Consider the following 16,925-nt stretch of genomic DNA (forward strand, 5'->3'; position numbering starts at 1 on the left):
GGTGCTTGTAAGTTCTGCATAAGTACTGTTCCTTCCATAAAAACACCAGTTGAGAAATCATGTCATCTAGTCCTTTGATCAGTGTTTTCGTGCGCAAACCAAAGTACAAATGGGGGCCAACTCACTCAGCCTTTCAGTTCTTCTAGGTAGTAAATTGCACCGTACCACTCTTGCCATGAGAACAGGCTTGAAAACGAAAAAAACAGACGTCGTATTATGACCTGATGTTATGGATTTTGACATTCTAATAGAGCCCAGCACTCAACTCAGCAAGGGAGCTTTTACTGAGCACAGCACTTGCTGCACAGCAGGCTACTTTGAAAGTTTGAGACGTCACGTTGACGTACCAGTGCACAGGTTCCAGCATGAAATTTAAAAAATGAAAATTTGGCCTTCATTTTCTCTTCAGTAAGCAGCCTCTTATCATGAAAATTAATGAAAATATAGTGCTCAACCTTATCAATCTAAACTGATTGAATGTTTTTCTTTAGTGACACTTTAAGGCAAAAGAAACGTTTCACTTTTACTATATGCAAAAAAGGTGAGGTGTGCAGACAGGACACAAGAAAAGAGAAGTGGACAACACGAACGTTGACTATCAACTGAAGGGAGCACTGAGGCGAAAAAAGAAAGAAGACACAAAACTCATCTGCACAAGCTCTGGAATGGAATCACCACGTGTCGGTCGGGTACATGGGCCGGTCTATGTGAGAGATAGCTGTTAAGGCACTTAATCTCTTCCTCATATAATGTAATCGAAGGCTGACACGCACGCACTTCCACCATTATAGATATGCCATGCCTCTACCATAAGACGCATATCTACATTCCTGTGCCTGTACAATATCGCGCATTCATCTAACTCTGGCGTGCAGTTACAATCTTGGCAATGTAGGGAAAGATTAGAAGGCGATTCACCGGTTAACGACCTTTTATGCTCCATTAGCCTTTATTAGTATTTAATATTTTAGTATTTAGTATTTTATTAGTATTAGTATTTGAGAGAGAAAAATCCTGGGGATTGTACAGCTTTCAGTATGGATATTGAAAATCTGTATTGCTTTTTGCTGCATGACGAGTTGCTAAATTCCGTAAATGAGTGCATTAAAGAACAAATGCAAGAGTCAGCTTTTATTGACAGATGCAGTGTTTCCACGGGAGCTTTTCTAGAAATTTCTTTCGATGTACTTAAAGTCGACGCTGATTGGGTATATAATATGCGGGCCAGCTAAATATGACCTTAACTAGTGCTCTTCTTATGGGGCAGTTAGGAAAGGAAGCCACTCTCTCACTGAATGAACAAGACGTACAGCCTGTCGTTATACATTTTAGGGCTCGCTTGTAAGTCCCATTGGTAAATCTGCATTGATTAAGGGCAAACACCATGTGTGCAGCGTTAACATATATTTTGCATGTGCACCACGTCCGGTTACTGGGATGGTATAGCGTGGCGTGCTGAAAACGAGCTGCCTGCTTTCGTTGTGAAATTTCCTGACCAGAAATATCCAATGACAACCGAAATCGTCACTCCAATTTGCACTTCAGGTACTCTATATTCTGCACAACCATGCCATGCGAAATCAGACTTCTGCTGCCACAAAATTAGAAACTGAGGATTTTGGTTTTAGTCTACCGTGGCGGTTAAATGGTGGTCGTAAATGGTCAGATAATACGTGAACAACAGAAATTGCATTTGCAGCAATGATGTTCACTGCGCAACTCGTGCAGATCGAGTCTGACCCGATTGAGGCCAAGCCATTGTTTGGCGTTTAAAATATCGGTCGGCATTTTACATAGACTTTATGGGGAATAATTGAGCTACCTGTCGGCGATGCTGATCGGAAGGCCACTCAGCACTTTTCTTTCCCCTTTTCATAAATGTCGGAGTTATTATTTTTTTTCCAGCATGCAACGACCAACAAAGTAACTTCTCATTTATTGCACTATGCCAACTGAATGTCACCAAGACTTTAAGACATAAATGATGGCATTACATGAATAGTGTTCACTGTGGGTGTCATTAATGGTTGTCACAGTTCGCACTTCTTGTTCATTGTGCTCGAATACGTCTAAGTAGCTAACTTTATAAACCTAACTAATGACGAGATGTGGAGGATATTGAAACATGGGTGGTAACTGTATTTAAAGCGACCTTGGATTTGCATTATTCAATATCCTTGACGTAGTATTTCTGCAGAAACCCGCAAGGTGGAGAGAAGTAATGAATAAAGGGAAAATCAGACATCCACCTGTTCGAGGTTCCACCCGTTCGAATGAGGGTTTCCTTTGTAGCAATTGCTACTAATGGGTGGATGTCTGATTTTCCCTTTATTCATTACTTCTCTCCACCTTGCGGGTTTCCGCAGAGCTACTACGTCAAACTATTGCCTTTGCTTCGTGTTGTCGACAAATTCAACTTCGCCCTGCCATCTGCTAGCCACCTGATTAGTTCAGATGGTAGAGCGGCTGCCCCGAAAAGGCGGTGGTCCCAGGTTCGAGTCCCGGACCAGGACGAATTTTTCTTCAACTATGAGGCTTTTCTTTCGAGGAACCCGTATGGGTTTCCTTTGTAGCAATTGCTACGAACGGGTGGATGTCTGATTTTCCCTTTATTCAATATCCTTATCCAGTAAGTGAGATAATTCATCAGCTAATCAAACTTAAATAATTGTTGCTTGTGCACAACGGAAAAAAGCTCTTAACTAGCAATAACAAAAGCCTATCAACATACAATGGTTCCTGTTTACATTAATCCCTTGGTTATCTTTTTTCTTGGCCACATTTAAGTGCCACGGCCGGTGTGTAACCTAACAGTGGTACATGAGTTCCCTATGTCGGGTGCGTGACATACTTTTTATTCCCTCAGCGAACTGTCCTCCATCTTGTAAGCTTCTGACGAACTGATTTGCCATAACCTAGTAGTGTTCTGCAAACTCAAATGAAGAGCACCTTTTTTTTATTTGTCTGTATTTCACTCCTGTTGAGCCATGCTAGCATGCTCCAAGATGTGTATCTTCTGCTTTGAAAGGAATAATTCCTGCTCCAAACGTTATTCATTTGGCCAAATTTGCTGCTCCCAGAGATGCTTCAAAACTCCCTTGGCCGCTTCCATCGCTGTAGAAACTTATCTGGGACTTTCTTCAACATTGCAGCATAGAGAAAGAAATTTCAACAAGAGCGGACACTCCCATAGAGCCCAGCGGCCGAATTGACTGTAGCGCACCAAGCGGATGGTATTAACATCTTCCGGTTTCGGTTTTAGCGCGTGTGTTTTGAACGGCAGTAGGTACACGCCACGCCGGTTCCGCTGAACGGTGCGGCATTAATTTATTTATTTTAGATTCTACTGCTGAACCACGCGTGGCCTTGGCACGTAATCGTTTTATTATTTAGTGAAAATCATTGCAAACGATCTTTACAAGCCTCCATCGAATCTGTGTTACATGCAGTTTCACAAAGAAAACGCAAGACGTCTTCTAAAATGATGAAATGTTTATTTTGCTCTATATAAATGCTTGTTCTCAGCTTCTTGTGCATTCATGCAAAGTTGTGGCACCAGGTAAGCAGCCGTCGTTGCCGTACGAAGCTTCACCGGATGCCATTAGCTGAAAAAAAAAGTAAATTACAAGCATGTATCATTTTGGTTTAATGACTTAACAGGAATATTTCGTGTAGAGGCGAAACGTGCGTAAGTGATGAATGAGCGGCATTACTGATAAATTTGCTTTTACATACATTTCAAAGCAAGTAGACTTCTCCCAAACAATGCCACAAAATCTGAAGAAAACATCCGATTTTCAAGCATTCTTCCGTTCCCGGGCACTATTTCCTGCACTTTAAGAGCACAAATACACGAGTGACTGCACGTTTCCAAAACAACTTGGCCTCAATCGACGCGATGGTACACCAAGTACACAGAGGTGGCTACAACACAGGCTCTCAGCCAGACCATGTTACACGCTCGCAGAATGCCTTCCTAGTCGCACTCAAGACAGATTCCTGGGTGCAAAGCCCGTTTTCAGTCGCTCAGAAGACAGAAATGTCAAGTTATTGAGCTCCTCAGTGTTATCTTTCACGTGTCCTGCCGTCGCAAGCAACATACTCGCGTGTTATCACTCTCGGCAATCGCTCGTCGCATTTTCGACAAGTGTGAGTACCGAAATGAGGTATATGTTTTTGCAGGGCGATAAAAAGCGCCACAAACTTGTCGCACTAAAATTCAGTACAAGCAAAACTAACTCACGACGGCCATCTTGCTTATTTGCTAACAGCTTCACAACCCCAGGCACGGCAAGCATGCCTCAAAAGTATCCGAAAAAGTTATGAAATGAATTACAATAATTTTGGGGGGTCAGAGAATGCATCATGAACTCCTCCCAGTAAGGTTCAGTACACGCAAAACTAACTGCGGCACACAGCCGAGCTGCTTTTCGCTAACTGCGCCACTACTCCGAGCGCGGCCACTGTCTTTGAAAAGTACCCCAAAAAGTACCGAAACTAGTTACAATAATGCCTGGGGTCAGAGAAAGTGCCAGAAGTTGTCCCGGTTAGATTCAGTACACGCAAAACTGCGTCACACGGCCAAGGTGCTTTTCGTCACAAAGCCAGGTGCGGCGAGCATGCCCAAAAACTACCAAAATAAGTTGTAATAATGCTTGGGCTCATAGCGTCACAAACATCTCCCAGTATGAGTAATTAACTCAAATTAACTACGCTTGGACGGCGAAGCTGTTTTTCGATAACTGCGTTACTACATAGGTTCAGTTTTGTGCAGTAAGCCTAAATGTGCTTCAAGTGCGTCACAGACAGTCAAACAAAATTTCTCACCTGGCTGTAGTGTAACAGTGCAGTGGTGGCGTGTTGAAATGCAGACGAAACACAGGAGAACGCCGGGAGCCTAAAGAAAACGGGCTACATCCAAAACAGACGGGTCGCCGAGCACGCGAGCTTCGCATGCGCGGCTGGCCTTGGTCGCTCTTGTGGCATGTCTGGCGCATGACGTACGCATCTGGCGTACCGCTAGCTTGTTGCTAGGCAACGCAAGGAAAATAAGTCGCAAAGTTTAAGTTCGTTTACACGCAAAACCTTTTTGTTTTGTTTTAATGGGAAAGAATAAAAAATATCAAACGTTGTGTGTAAGTTAATTTCACATTCTTTTTTTCTGATGCTCACGTCAACTAATGGATAGAGTCGAAACTAGGTGTGACATGTTTGCTGTTGCCAGTTTTTGCTGAGTGTTCCTTCTTGTTGAATTTCTTTCTGTATGATTGCAGCATCAAGAAGCACAATAATGGTGACCCTATTCCAAATGTGGTTCGAGACTGCATCACCTACCTGGACAATGACAACGGTACGTCTCTACAAGTGGTGTCACATTGCCGAGCACTCTGAAGCAATGAGCAATGTTGCCTACAATATGTTGTAATGGGCATCTCGGTTCACTGCAAACCTCCTTATATATCAAACTTCCATCTGACATTATATTAAGTTTGTTATTTCCAATATTTGTTGTAAGCATATGTTTGTTATATCAATCAGAAACATTTCAGGTTTACTTTTATAGATCTTATAATTCAATATGCCTTGGGTTCATTATATATTGGGGTTCAAACCCGCCGTGGTTGCTCAGTGGCTATGGTGTTGGGCTGCTGAGCACAAGGTCGCGGGATGGAATCCCAGCCACGGCGGCCGCATTTCGAAGGGGGCGAAATGCGAAAACACCCGTGTGCTTAGATTTAGGTGCACGTTAAAGAACCCCAGGTGGTCAAAATTTCCGGAGTCCTCCACTACGGCGTGCCTCATAATCAGAAAGTGGTTTTGGCACGTAAAACCCCAAATATTATTATTATATTGGGGTTCAACTGTAGATGCTTATTATGGATTGTGGCAAAAGCCATGATCTCACTCCATCTTATCAAGCCATGATTGCACTGTGGGATCACATGCTTGCCTTGTCTGGGTGCTGCGCATAGACTGATGCACCTGCTCAGAAGTGGTGATTGTCTGTTGACATGCCGTAACCACATTGATGCATCACTGACAGCGTCCTAAATGAGAAGGTAAAAACAGAAACACTCAACTCCCACCTCACTGGCTGCTGTGCGAGGCCATAAGGAAGCGGCGCCGCAAGCAGCTGAGCAAGTGAGCCGTGACACTTGGAAAGAGGGGTGAAAGATGAGCGCCGAGCCTAGTTCCGCTAGCGTAAGCAATGAAGGCAACCATATCCAGGGACTTGAGGCTAGCGAGCTTGGCGCCAGTAGGATCACTCACTGGGCGTCTTCGATTAGCCATCCCGGACTGTCAAGAACTGCCTGAGACTGCATACGCAACACTCATTGGCTGAAGGCATCGCCTTGGGCAATCCGGGTCGGAATAACAGAACAGGTCCACTGTTGCAGGTAAAAGGCGAATGGATGCTGCCTCTTTTCCTAGGCAACCCGCTCGTATTCCATGGTATTCTTTCTGTTTAAGTTTTGGGATATTGAGAGTTTGGCACAAAGACTCTTCAAGGTATAGGGTGAAAAACATCTGGAGTTGACACTTCGGTAGAAAAAGTGTCTATTTAACTGATATTATGAAATAAAAGATTTGTAGTTGACAAGGGTTTACTGTACTTTGTTATATACGAGGGTTGATCCAGAAATAAGGTTCCCAGTGAGCTCCAGCCACACAGGAGGTGCACGGCAAAATCCGGCAATGCTGCTGCGTGCAACTGTCCCCCACTCTCGATTCCCCCTGGCCGCACTTCGCTGTGCCGCTCATTCTTGGCTCAGCAGCCGTCCGATACGGAGGTTCCCATCGTTGATTCCGCCAAGTGCGAGATTCGTTCTGTTATTCGCTTTTTGCATGTCAAGAAGACTCCACCTGTGGATATTCATCGTCAGTTGACAGAGGCGTATGGCGACTAGTGTATGTCTGTTCAACACGTCCGAAAGTGGTGCAGGGAGTTTAGTGCCGGTCGGAAGAAAGTCCACGATGAAGAACAAAGTGGAAAACCGTCAGTTTCGGAGGCTATTATCAAGATGGTCCAATTTTTCAAAACAGGAAGATCACCGTCCGTGAACTTGTTGCTCAGATGCTTGGGAGTTCTTACAATACAGTGGAAAGAGCTTTGACGGAAAATTTGGGTATCGCAAGTGTTCTGTTCGATGGGTACTGTCGCTATTGACATCAGACCACAAGAAGGCCTTGACTGTGTTCGCCAATTTCTTCAAAAGTGTCAAGAAGATAAGGAAAGATTGTTGGACTCCATTGTTAAGGGAGACGAAACGTGGGTGTTTTATTTCACTCCAGAAACGAAACAAAAATCCAAACAGTGGCGTCACCCAGACTCACCAGTTGCAAATCAGTTCAAACAAACTCCTGCTGGCATGTCATGGCCAGTGTTTTTTGGGATTGTAAGGGGATACTGCTGATTGTGCAGGTAGAGCATCTGCCTCGCATGCAAGAGGACCGTGGTTCGAATCCCGGAGCCGCGCAATTTCCCACCAGATTAAAAAAAAGAAAAATTATATCAACAGGCCTGGAGTGCGACCTGATCCCGTTGACCAGAACCGCTAATGCATTCCCTCACCAGAGCAGGATTGGCCATCCTGGTGCAGTTCTTCGCCACAACCTCCTGTAGGAATACAACAATCAAACCCCGGCCCTCAGTCCTCAGCAGCTGCGAAGCGACTGACCTCGGAGGCGGTCACACCTGTGATGCAGCAGAGGGTGCTAAGAATATCTGGGTCCGGACAGGCCGCCATTGGAATTAATCTGGCAATGTTTAATGCTAGAACGTTATCTAGTGAGGCGAGTCTAGAAGTGCTATTAGAGGAATTAGCAGGCAGTAAATGGGATACAATAGAGCTAAGTGAGGTTAGGAGGACAAAATAAGCATATACAGTCCTAAAAAGCGGGCTTATCGGAGAGACAAGAACTAGGAGTTGGATTCCTGATTAACAAGATGTAGCTGGTAACATACAGAAATTCTATAGCATTAATGAGAGTGTGGCAGGTCTTGTTGTGATGCTTAATAAGAGGTACAAATTGAAGATCGTACAGGCCTACACCCCTACATCCAGTCATGATGACAAGGAAGTCGAAAGCTTCTATGGAGACGCAGAATCAGCGATGGGTAAAGTCAAAACAAAATACACTATACTGATGGGCGACTTCAATGCCAGGCTAGGCAAGAAGCAGGCTAGAGTCAAGTCAGTGGGGAAATATGGCATAGGTTCCAGGAATAGCAGGGGAGAGTTGTTAGTAGAGCTTGCGGAATAGAATAATATGCGGATAATGAATACCTTCTTCCGCAAGCGGGATAGCCGAAAGTGGACGTGGAGGAGCCCGAACGGCGAGACTAGAAATGAAATAGATTCATACTCTGCACTAACCTTGGCATCATACAAGGTGTGGACGTGCTCAGCAAGGTGCGTTGCAGGGACCATAGGATGGTAAGAACTCGAATTAGCCTAGACCTGAGGAGGGAACGGAAGAAACTGCTGCATAAGAAGCCGATCAATGAGTTAGCGGTAAGAGGGAAAATAGAGGAATTCCAGATCAAGCTACAGAACAGGTATTCGGCTTTAACTCAGGAAGAGGACCTTAGTGTTAAAGCAATGAATGACAATCTTGTGGGCATAATTAAGGAGTGTGCAATAGAAATCGGTAGTAACTCCGTTAGACAGGATACCAGTAAGCTATCGCAGGAGACGAAAGATCTGATCAAGAAGCGCCAATGTTTGAAAGCCTCTAACCCTGCAGCTAGAATAGAACTGGCAGAACTTTCGAAGTTAGTCAACAAGCCTAAGACAGCGGACATCAGGAACTATAATATGGATAGAATTGAACATGCTCTCAAGAACGGAGGAAGCCTAAAAGCAGTGAAGAAAAAACTAGGAATTGGCAAGAGTCAGATGTATGCGTTAAGAGACAAAGCCGGTAATAACATTACTAATATGGATGAGATAGTTCATGTGGCTGAGGAGTTCTATAGAGATTTATACAGTACCAGTGGCACCCACGATGACAATGGAAGATAAAATAGTCTAGGGGAATTCGAAATCCCAAAGGTAACGCCGGATGAAGTAAAGAAAGCCTTGGAAGATATGCAAAGGGGGAAGGCAGCTGGGGAGGATCAGGTAACAGCAGATTCGTTGAAGGATGATGGGCAGATTGTTCTAGAGAAACTGGCCACCCTGTATACGCAATGCCTCATGACTTCGAGCGTACCGGAATCTTGGAAAAACACTAGCATAATCCTAATCCATAAGAAAGGGGACGCCAAAGACTTGAAAAATTATTGATCGAGCTTACTGTCCGTTACCTACAAAGTATTTACTAAGGTAATCGCAAATAGAGTCACGGACACCCTAGACTTCTGTCAACCAAAGGACCAGGCAGGATTCCGTAAAGGCTACTCACCAATAGACCATATTCACACTATCAATCAGGTGATAGAGAAATGTGCGGAATATAACCAAGCCTTATATATACCTTTCATTGATTACGAGAAAGCATTTGATTAATTCGAAACCTCAGCAGTCATGGAGGCATTACGGAATCAGGGTGAAGATGAGCCGTATGTAAAAATACTGAAAGATATCTATAGCGACTCCACAGCCACTGTAGTCCTCCATAAAGAAAGCAACAAAATCCCAATAAAGAAAGGCATCAGGCAGGGAGACACGATCTCTCCAATGCTATTCACGGCGTGTTTACAGGAGGTATTCAGAAACCTGGACTGGGAAGAATTGGGAATGAGAGGTAATGAAGAATACCTTAGTAATTTGCGATTTGCTGATGATATCGCCTTGCTTAGTAACTCAGGGGACCAATTGCAATGCATGCTAACTGACTTGGAGAGGCAAAGCAGAAGGGTGGGTTTAAAAATTAATCTGCAGAAAACTAAAGCAATGTTTAACAGTCTCGGAAGAGAACAACAATTTACAATAGGTAGCGAGGCACTGGAAGTGGTAAGGGAATACATCTACTTAGGGCAGGTAGTGACGGCGGATCCGGATCATGAGACGGAAATAATCAGAAGAATAAGAATGGGCTGGGGTGCATTTGGCAGGCATTCTCAGATCATGGTCAGCAGGTTGACATTATCCCTCATGAGAAAAGTGTATAACAACTGTGTCTAACCAGTACTCACCTACGGGGCAGAAACCTGGAGGCTTACGAATAGGGTTCTACTTAAATTGAGGACCACGCAACGAGCTATGGAAAGAAGAATGATAGGTGTAACGTTAAGGATAAGAAAAGAGCAGATTGGGTGAGGGAACAAACGCGATTTAATGACATTTCAGTTGAAATCAAGAAAAAGAAATGGGCATTTGGCAAGACATGTAATGAAGAGGCAAGATCATTGATGGTCATTAAGGGTTACGGACAGGATTCCAAGAGAAGGGAGGTGTAGCAGAGGACGGCAGAAAGTGAGGTAGGTGGATGAGATTTAGAAGTTTGCAGGGACGACATGGCCACAATTAGTACATGACCGAGGTTGTTGGAGAAGTATGGGAGAGGCCTTTGCCCTGCAGTGGGCGTAACCAGGCTGATGATGATGGTGATTGCTGATTGATTTCACGAAACGTGGGACAACAGTCAACTCGGACAGTTATTGTGCAACACTAAGAAAACTCAGGCGAGCTATCCAGTACCGCCGGCGAGGACGATTGGCAGCCGGTGTTATGCTGCTTCACGACAACGCTCGACTTCACGTCCTCCGTCAAACCCAGGAACTTATGACAAACTTTGTGTGAACTGTCATGCCCCACCCACCATACTGTCCAGACCTCGCGCCTAGTGATTCTCACTTGTTCCCCAAGTTAAAGGAACATTTGAGTGGCTAACACTCCCAGAGCAACGATGAAGTCAAAGAAGAGATGAAACGCTTCCTCAGTGGGTTGGCGGCAGAATTCTACGACATTGGGATGCAGAAGTTGGAGCACCGTCTACAAAAATGCATAGAAAAAGATGGCGATTATGTAGAGAAATAGAGCGAAGTTTCATCTTTCCAATGATGTACGTAAATTTATGTAAGAATAAACAATGTTGTCTATTTCGAAAATTGGTGGGAACCTTATTTCTGGATCAACCCTCATATTTGTTCACTATGTCAAGGTTTAGCTGTATTCAAAGATATAATTGGAGTTGAACACCAGTAATTGCTTCCTGTTAGGGTACGTGGAAACACCCTATTTTCAGTTTGCAGTAAAGTTGTTTGCTTCTTCTTTTTTTGCTCCCGTGGTGTAGAAGTGTTTGCAGGTGGCTTGGTGTGAGTGTTTGCCTTTTTAAATGCAGCCTTGGAGATGGAAGGCATCTTCAGACGTTCTGCCAACACCCAGGTTGTCAAAGCGGTGCAGGCGCTCTTTGACGAAGGTGAGCTTGCGAAAGCGAATGTGGCTGGGTTGAGGGTTTTATTGCAGTATGGATATGTATATTATATGATACATACCATATATGTATGTATGTATGTGTGTGTGTGTGTGTGTGTATGTATGTATGTATGTATGTATGTAGGTGTGTTTGTGTGTGTGTGTGTATATGTATGTATGTATGTATGTATGTATGTATGTATGTATGTACATAATATGCATAGTATATGGATATGCGAGGCACATTCGTGCCATCAATGCCAATGTCACCGTGCTGTCCTGCTATCTACTGCGTGTGTGCAGTTGGTGGTAATCCACAAGATTCCATGCAAGAGTTGCGATGTATCCTACATAGGTTAAACTGATAATTTTAAAAGAAGAATTCAGTAGCACCAGAACGATGTCAGGAAGGGCAATGCAAGTTCAAATGCCTTGGCGGATCATCACATAACTACTAACCACACCGTCGATTGGGATGCTGCAAGCATAATCGTGATAAAGAAGTGCCTATATTCAAGACTACTCTTATTCTTTAAATTTATATTAAACGACTAGAAGCGCAAACCCAAACTTTCGTCCCATCGCGAGTAATATCAGCCAAAGACCGAAATAATAAGCCTTGGTTAAACAAGGAAATTCGGGCCCTCATAAATAACAGACATTGCCAGACGACAGATACTGAAACATACATACAGATGAAAAAAACTTGGAAAGAAGATAGCCAAAAATGTGTGTGAGGCAGAGAGTGCATATTTAATTACGTAAGTAGTAAGGTGAAAAGCAACGCTAAGCTTGTCTGGAAATACATTAAAAGAAAGACTAAAACTTATGGCGGTACTCCAAATATAATTGATGGTAGTACAGTGAAAATCTCGTTAAACCGTAGTTGGCTGGAGCTTGGAAAAATTACATACCAAATGGTAGTACTGCTTAACCGAAATAGAACGAGATCGACCACTTACCTGTCATAAACGGAACTCAGAGAGAGCGCGATGAAAAGGGAAAACACATGCAGTATTTATTGACTTCGTGCTTCAAAAGTGTTATTTTCGCTTGATGCCGCCGCGGCCTAGCAGCGATGACAGCTGTCTCAAACTTACTGAAGCCACAAACCAGCTTTTCAGCCAGCCCCCTCTTGGTAAACACTCACATGGCAGATTCCTCGTTGGCATTACATATTCTCCGTGCACAAGCACAGTGACATTGCAGAAGTTGCGGGGCACCTTTTCATTTGTGCGGTGCTGTTCTCGTTGCGACGATTGCATTCACAAGGCTGACGTAAAACGCACAACTTCTGCCACTAGGGTTGCAATGTGGGCTTGTTGGTAATGCATCTTCAAGGGGAGTACGGTAGCGCGATTAAAAGACAGCACAAAAGACGACACTTAGGGACACACACTCAGGATTCGCGGTCATGTTTAATTCGTCTGCGCAAAGCTGAATTATTTTTTCCTCTGCTTGAGCGGCGGATTCAGATGCACTTGGGTCGGGGATACCGAAGAAGATAAAATTATTGCGGCGGGCTCGGTTCTCTGCGTCATCGATGCACGCTTCTATATCGGAGGTTGCCCGTGTCGTCACAGCCACAGAAGTCTTAAATGTTTCAACCTGCCGCTGCAGGTCGTCAATGTGTTGACAGTGGCTCTCGACGGCATGCATTCTTCTGTTTAGTTTGGAAATAGAATGGTTAGTCTCGACTAGTTCGCTTCTTAAACCTTTAATCTTGTTAATTAACTGCGATTTCCCAGCGGACAGTGTCTTTAGTTTAGTTAAAACAGCTTTAGAATCAGGACCGGGTTTAGTTTCTATGCCGCCCAACAGTAGCAGCAAAGGGGGCGAGACATGAATACAATTCATTGCGATGGCAAACAGACACTGGGGGCTTGGCAGCAGTACCAAAACATAGTCGCTTGATTTCTTAGCGGAAAGATGTAACACTGACTAATCTGCATATTGAACAGCAGCAGTTTAGTGGAATGTATTGTGGCACAGCCGCCGTGCCCACGGGTTGGCGCGTGATGGTGTTGCTCTTTTATAAGTGATCTGCCGACAGATGTTGCTGACGTAGGCAGCTCCCTGGAGGTAGGATTGATCACGCTTGTCACAGGTGGTGCTAGTAGAAGCGTAGGGGGGGCTAGCGTGACTTGGTGAGGGACAGCAGAGCTACGGCCAAGGCACGGTTCCAGGCAGTTTGATGTTGCGTGTGGGACAGCCGAGATAGTAGCGGGCAGCGCTGCACCGATCAGTGCGATGATGAGCACCTGCATATTGAACAGCAGCAGTTTAGTAGACTGTATCGTGGCACAGCCGCCAAGCCCACCGTCTTTGTGCAATTCGCAATACTCGAGGGAAACTTTCTGTGGCAACGAAGGGAAGGCCACGGGCGCATGGCTGCTGCACATGTGTTACTGCGCCAAGTAGTCTGCCAGCATGTGACGGTGCTTTTGGTTGCTTGGAACAGACACTGAATCGACGCAGCTTCATGTGCAACGGTTTCGCATTTACCCGCCGTGGTTGCTCAGTGGCTATGGTGTTGGGCTGCTGAGCACGAGGTCGCGGCATCGAATCCCGGCCACGGCGGCCGCATTTCGATGGGGGTGAAATGTGAAAACACCCGTGTGCTTAGATTTAGGTGCACGTTAAAGAACCCCAGGTGGTCGAAATTTCCGGAGTCCTCCACTACGGTGTGCCTCATAATGAGAAAGTGGTTTTGGCACGTAAAACCCCATAATCTAATCTAATCGGATTCGCATTTGCCCAGACGCGGAAGGGAAAAGCCACAAAATTAGTAAACTTTTACATTCAGTGGTGTGTTCTATCATATTGAACTATTGCTAATAAAGTGTTTATGTTTTCTCTTCTTCAGCTTCAGCTAATGTGGTTGAAAACAGTGGACTCTTTTCAGAAGCGCTCTCACTTGTGTGCACTTTGCCTTCGTACCTTTCCCTTCATTGCCACAGAAAGTTGCCCGCGAGTATAGTAGTAGTCTGACAAACTTGACAGCAGTCACAGCATCTGTGTGCTTTGTTGCCTACATCTTCTGGGCAGTTCAAGATGGATGATTGTTCGAGGCAGGAACGAGCAGTTGCAGCACTTTGTGCACCATGTAGGATGGATAGAAATGGAAAGTGGTCAGTACAGCACCCGCAAGCAACTTCAGTATTCGGCGTCTGAAAAGATCATCGCTTTCATTGGAGCATTTGCAAACCCACTACAGTTGATGTAGACTTGTTGATGAAAATTTTGCAAGAAATATCTTTTTTTGCTACTTACAACTCGGGTCCGCATCGCAAGGAAATTGGTGAAAGGAAACACCCGGCGTCTTCCCCTGTTCAGACTTGGAAAATGGCATGCAGCAGTGCACCATGGCTACAGTGACTGTGTTTGAGGCATCGGCAAGAAACAGTGCTTTCACCCTCGCAACGATCCTATGGAGAAAGCTCATGAAGTCAGTTGCAAAAGCTGGTACACAATAGACATCATGTGAGGGATCGACGGCACAGGCTCAGACGCGAGCGTCAGGCACAGGAGTGGGGAGGTAACCACGCCTACAAAACCAGAACAAGATTGCAGGGTCTCCACTCACATCATGGGCAACAACAGGCCTGATAGACGTTGTGCGCACAGGAAAGCGACAGGAGCTACGCAGGAAAAAGCCTCAGTTTAGCCTGAAAGGCAAATTAGTGGACAGCTGTACTGAGTAAGGATTGTAGTTTGATTGGCTGTATAAACTCGTAAACCTAGACATAGTAACTAAATTAACGACTGTGGTGTCACATGCGCACACGCAAATGGGAATACATCTCACTTGATGGCCGCGGAAACTCGCTGTCGAAATGCTGGACTGAGGAAGGGTGGCCAGCAGCAGCGAGGCGAATTGACCATCGTGCTGCCTCTTGCTTCAATGCAAACTAAGCTGTGGAAACACAGCGGACTCTGTGCTCGTCGCAGATGGCTTTCAAGATACAGCGGTCTGGGTGAGCGCGCGTGGCCTCCCATGATAGAACCCCCCCCCTCCCTCCCTGCCCTCCTCCTGAAGCCTTGCACACAACGAAAGACAGTGCACTTTCTCCTCGCTTGCCTCCCTTTCGGGTGCAAGATTGAGCGGCGATTACCGGCTTGCCCTCGCATGCTTTCATTGGCACAGACAGCAAGCACATGGTGCATGGCAATAATTTTATCGCACTTGGGCTTTATACGAAATTTGATGGCGACAGCAGAAATGCACTTGGAGTGTCGTCCATGTAATTGCTATTGCAATAAAATGGCAGCAACAGAATCCAGCCCCTTCGCGTTTGTGGACACGGTGAGGTGTTGGTGACCTCATGTGGTGAGCCATCAAGCTGCACGTCAAGAAAAAGTTCCGTTTATTCCTGTCACGTTGCGAAGGCCTGTGACTGAGCGTGGAAAAGAGAGTAGAGTCCAGGCGTGGCTGTTCATATTGAACTTGAAGACACTGTACAGGAATTTCTTCACATGCATTGTGCATGAGTTCTCCTATAATGGCAGATTTGATTCATTGCAAAGGTCATGCAGCTCGCTCTAAGCATGTGGCAGGTGCTGCATTACGTGGCGAAAAGCTTGGCTTATTGCTAGAGTCATTGTTAGTGCTTTTGTATTGAGACTGCAGAAAAAGAATGACTGTGTCTCTAATTACTGAATATTTTAAAAGGCATGTTTGCATTTAGCGAACTACTAATATAATGACGTTTTGCAGAACTATTGAGTTTGTTATAAATTGACCCGACTGCATAACACGTAAACAAAGAAAGCAGATGTACAATTGAAACTAGCACAGAATGAACACAGGCTCTCTCACGGTCACTCCTAAGTTTAGTGAATTGTTGACGGTACAGTTCACGTGTTGTAAAACTGTGTGCCTTAGCTTGAGTACTTAAGTTTCAGTAATAAATTTTTGCTTAATATTAATATAATTTAAGTAGAGGCTGAACCATTGTGAGAAAAGCATTTCCTTCAAGGGTGTCCTGTCTAAGAAAGACATCTACGCAAAACCCCCACTTCTCGTCATTCCCATGCATGCAAGTGTAACGCCATTTTTCCCTCTAGTTATAACTGTAAGAAACTCTGTGCTGTGCTTGATAGCAAAAATTTTGAAGCAAATGCTATCCAGTATTCCTGCATATCTGTCAGGTGAATGAGTGCCATTGTGTTCTCTGCAGGCAAGTATGTCAACTTTGATGCATACAAGAATGTCCATGTTGCGGCGGTGATCCTCAAGACCTTCCTGAGGGAGCTAGAGGAGCCTCTGCTGACCTTCGACCTTTATGATGATGTCATGAGCTTCCAGGGTGAGCGTTCTCAGTCTTAGCCTTGGGAGAAACACACAGCCGCTGTTTATAACTTGGCTGACCCTTGTGCAGGAGGCAACACTCACTGGAGGCCTGAAATGTGCGGTAGCATTTGCCATCCAGGGTGTGCATTTTTATGTGCCATTCTTCATGTATGCTTGCAACATTTCTTGTCGTACAGACAAAAAGAATTTATTAGATTTTTCAAACTTCGGTAAAGTATCACTCTCAGCAGCATTAATATTTATTGGGC

General features: G+C 44.8%; 1 protein-coding gene across 5 annotated transcripts in view; it reads left to right on the forward strand.

Annotated features, from left to right (window-relative positions):
- LOC135901674 (rho GTPase-activating protein 1-like) overlaps positions 1–16,925 on the forward strand; it is a 148,747-nt gene that overhangs the window by 116,347 nt on the left and 15,475 nt on the right. For all 5 annotated transcript variants that reach the window (XM_065431516.1, XM_065431515.1, XM_065431514.1 and 2 more), the window contains 3 exons: positions 5,274–5,350; positions 11,290–11,367; positions 16,544–16,672. In XM_065431516.1, the coding sequence (XP_065287588.1) occupies positions 5,274–5,350; positions 11,290–11,367; positions 16,544–16,672 (284 nt within the window). The remainder of the gene's footprint in view (positions 1–5,273; positions 5,351–11,289; positions 11,368–16,543; positions 16,673–16,925) is intronic.

Source organism: Dermacentor albipictus, unplaced genomic scaffold, assembly GCF_038994185.2.
Source record: "Dermacentor albipictus isolate Rhodes 1998 colony unplaced genomic scaffold, USDA_Dalb.pri_finalv2 scaffold_16, whole genome shotgun sequence".
NCBI classification, from domain to species: Eukaryota; Metazoa; Arthropoda; class Arachnida; order Ixodida; family Ixodidae; genus Dermacentor; species Dermacentor albipictus.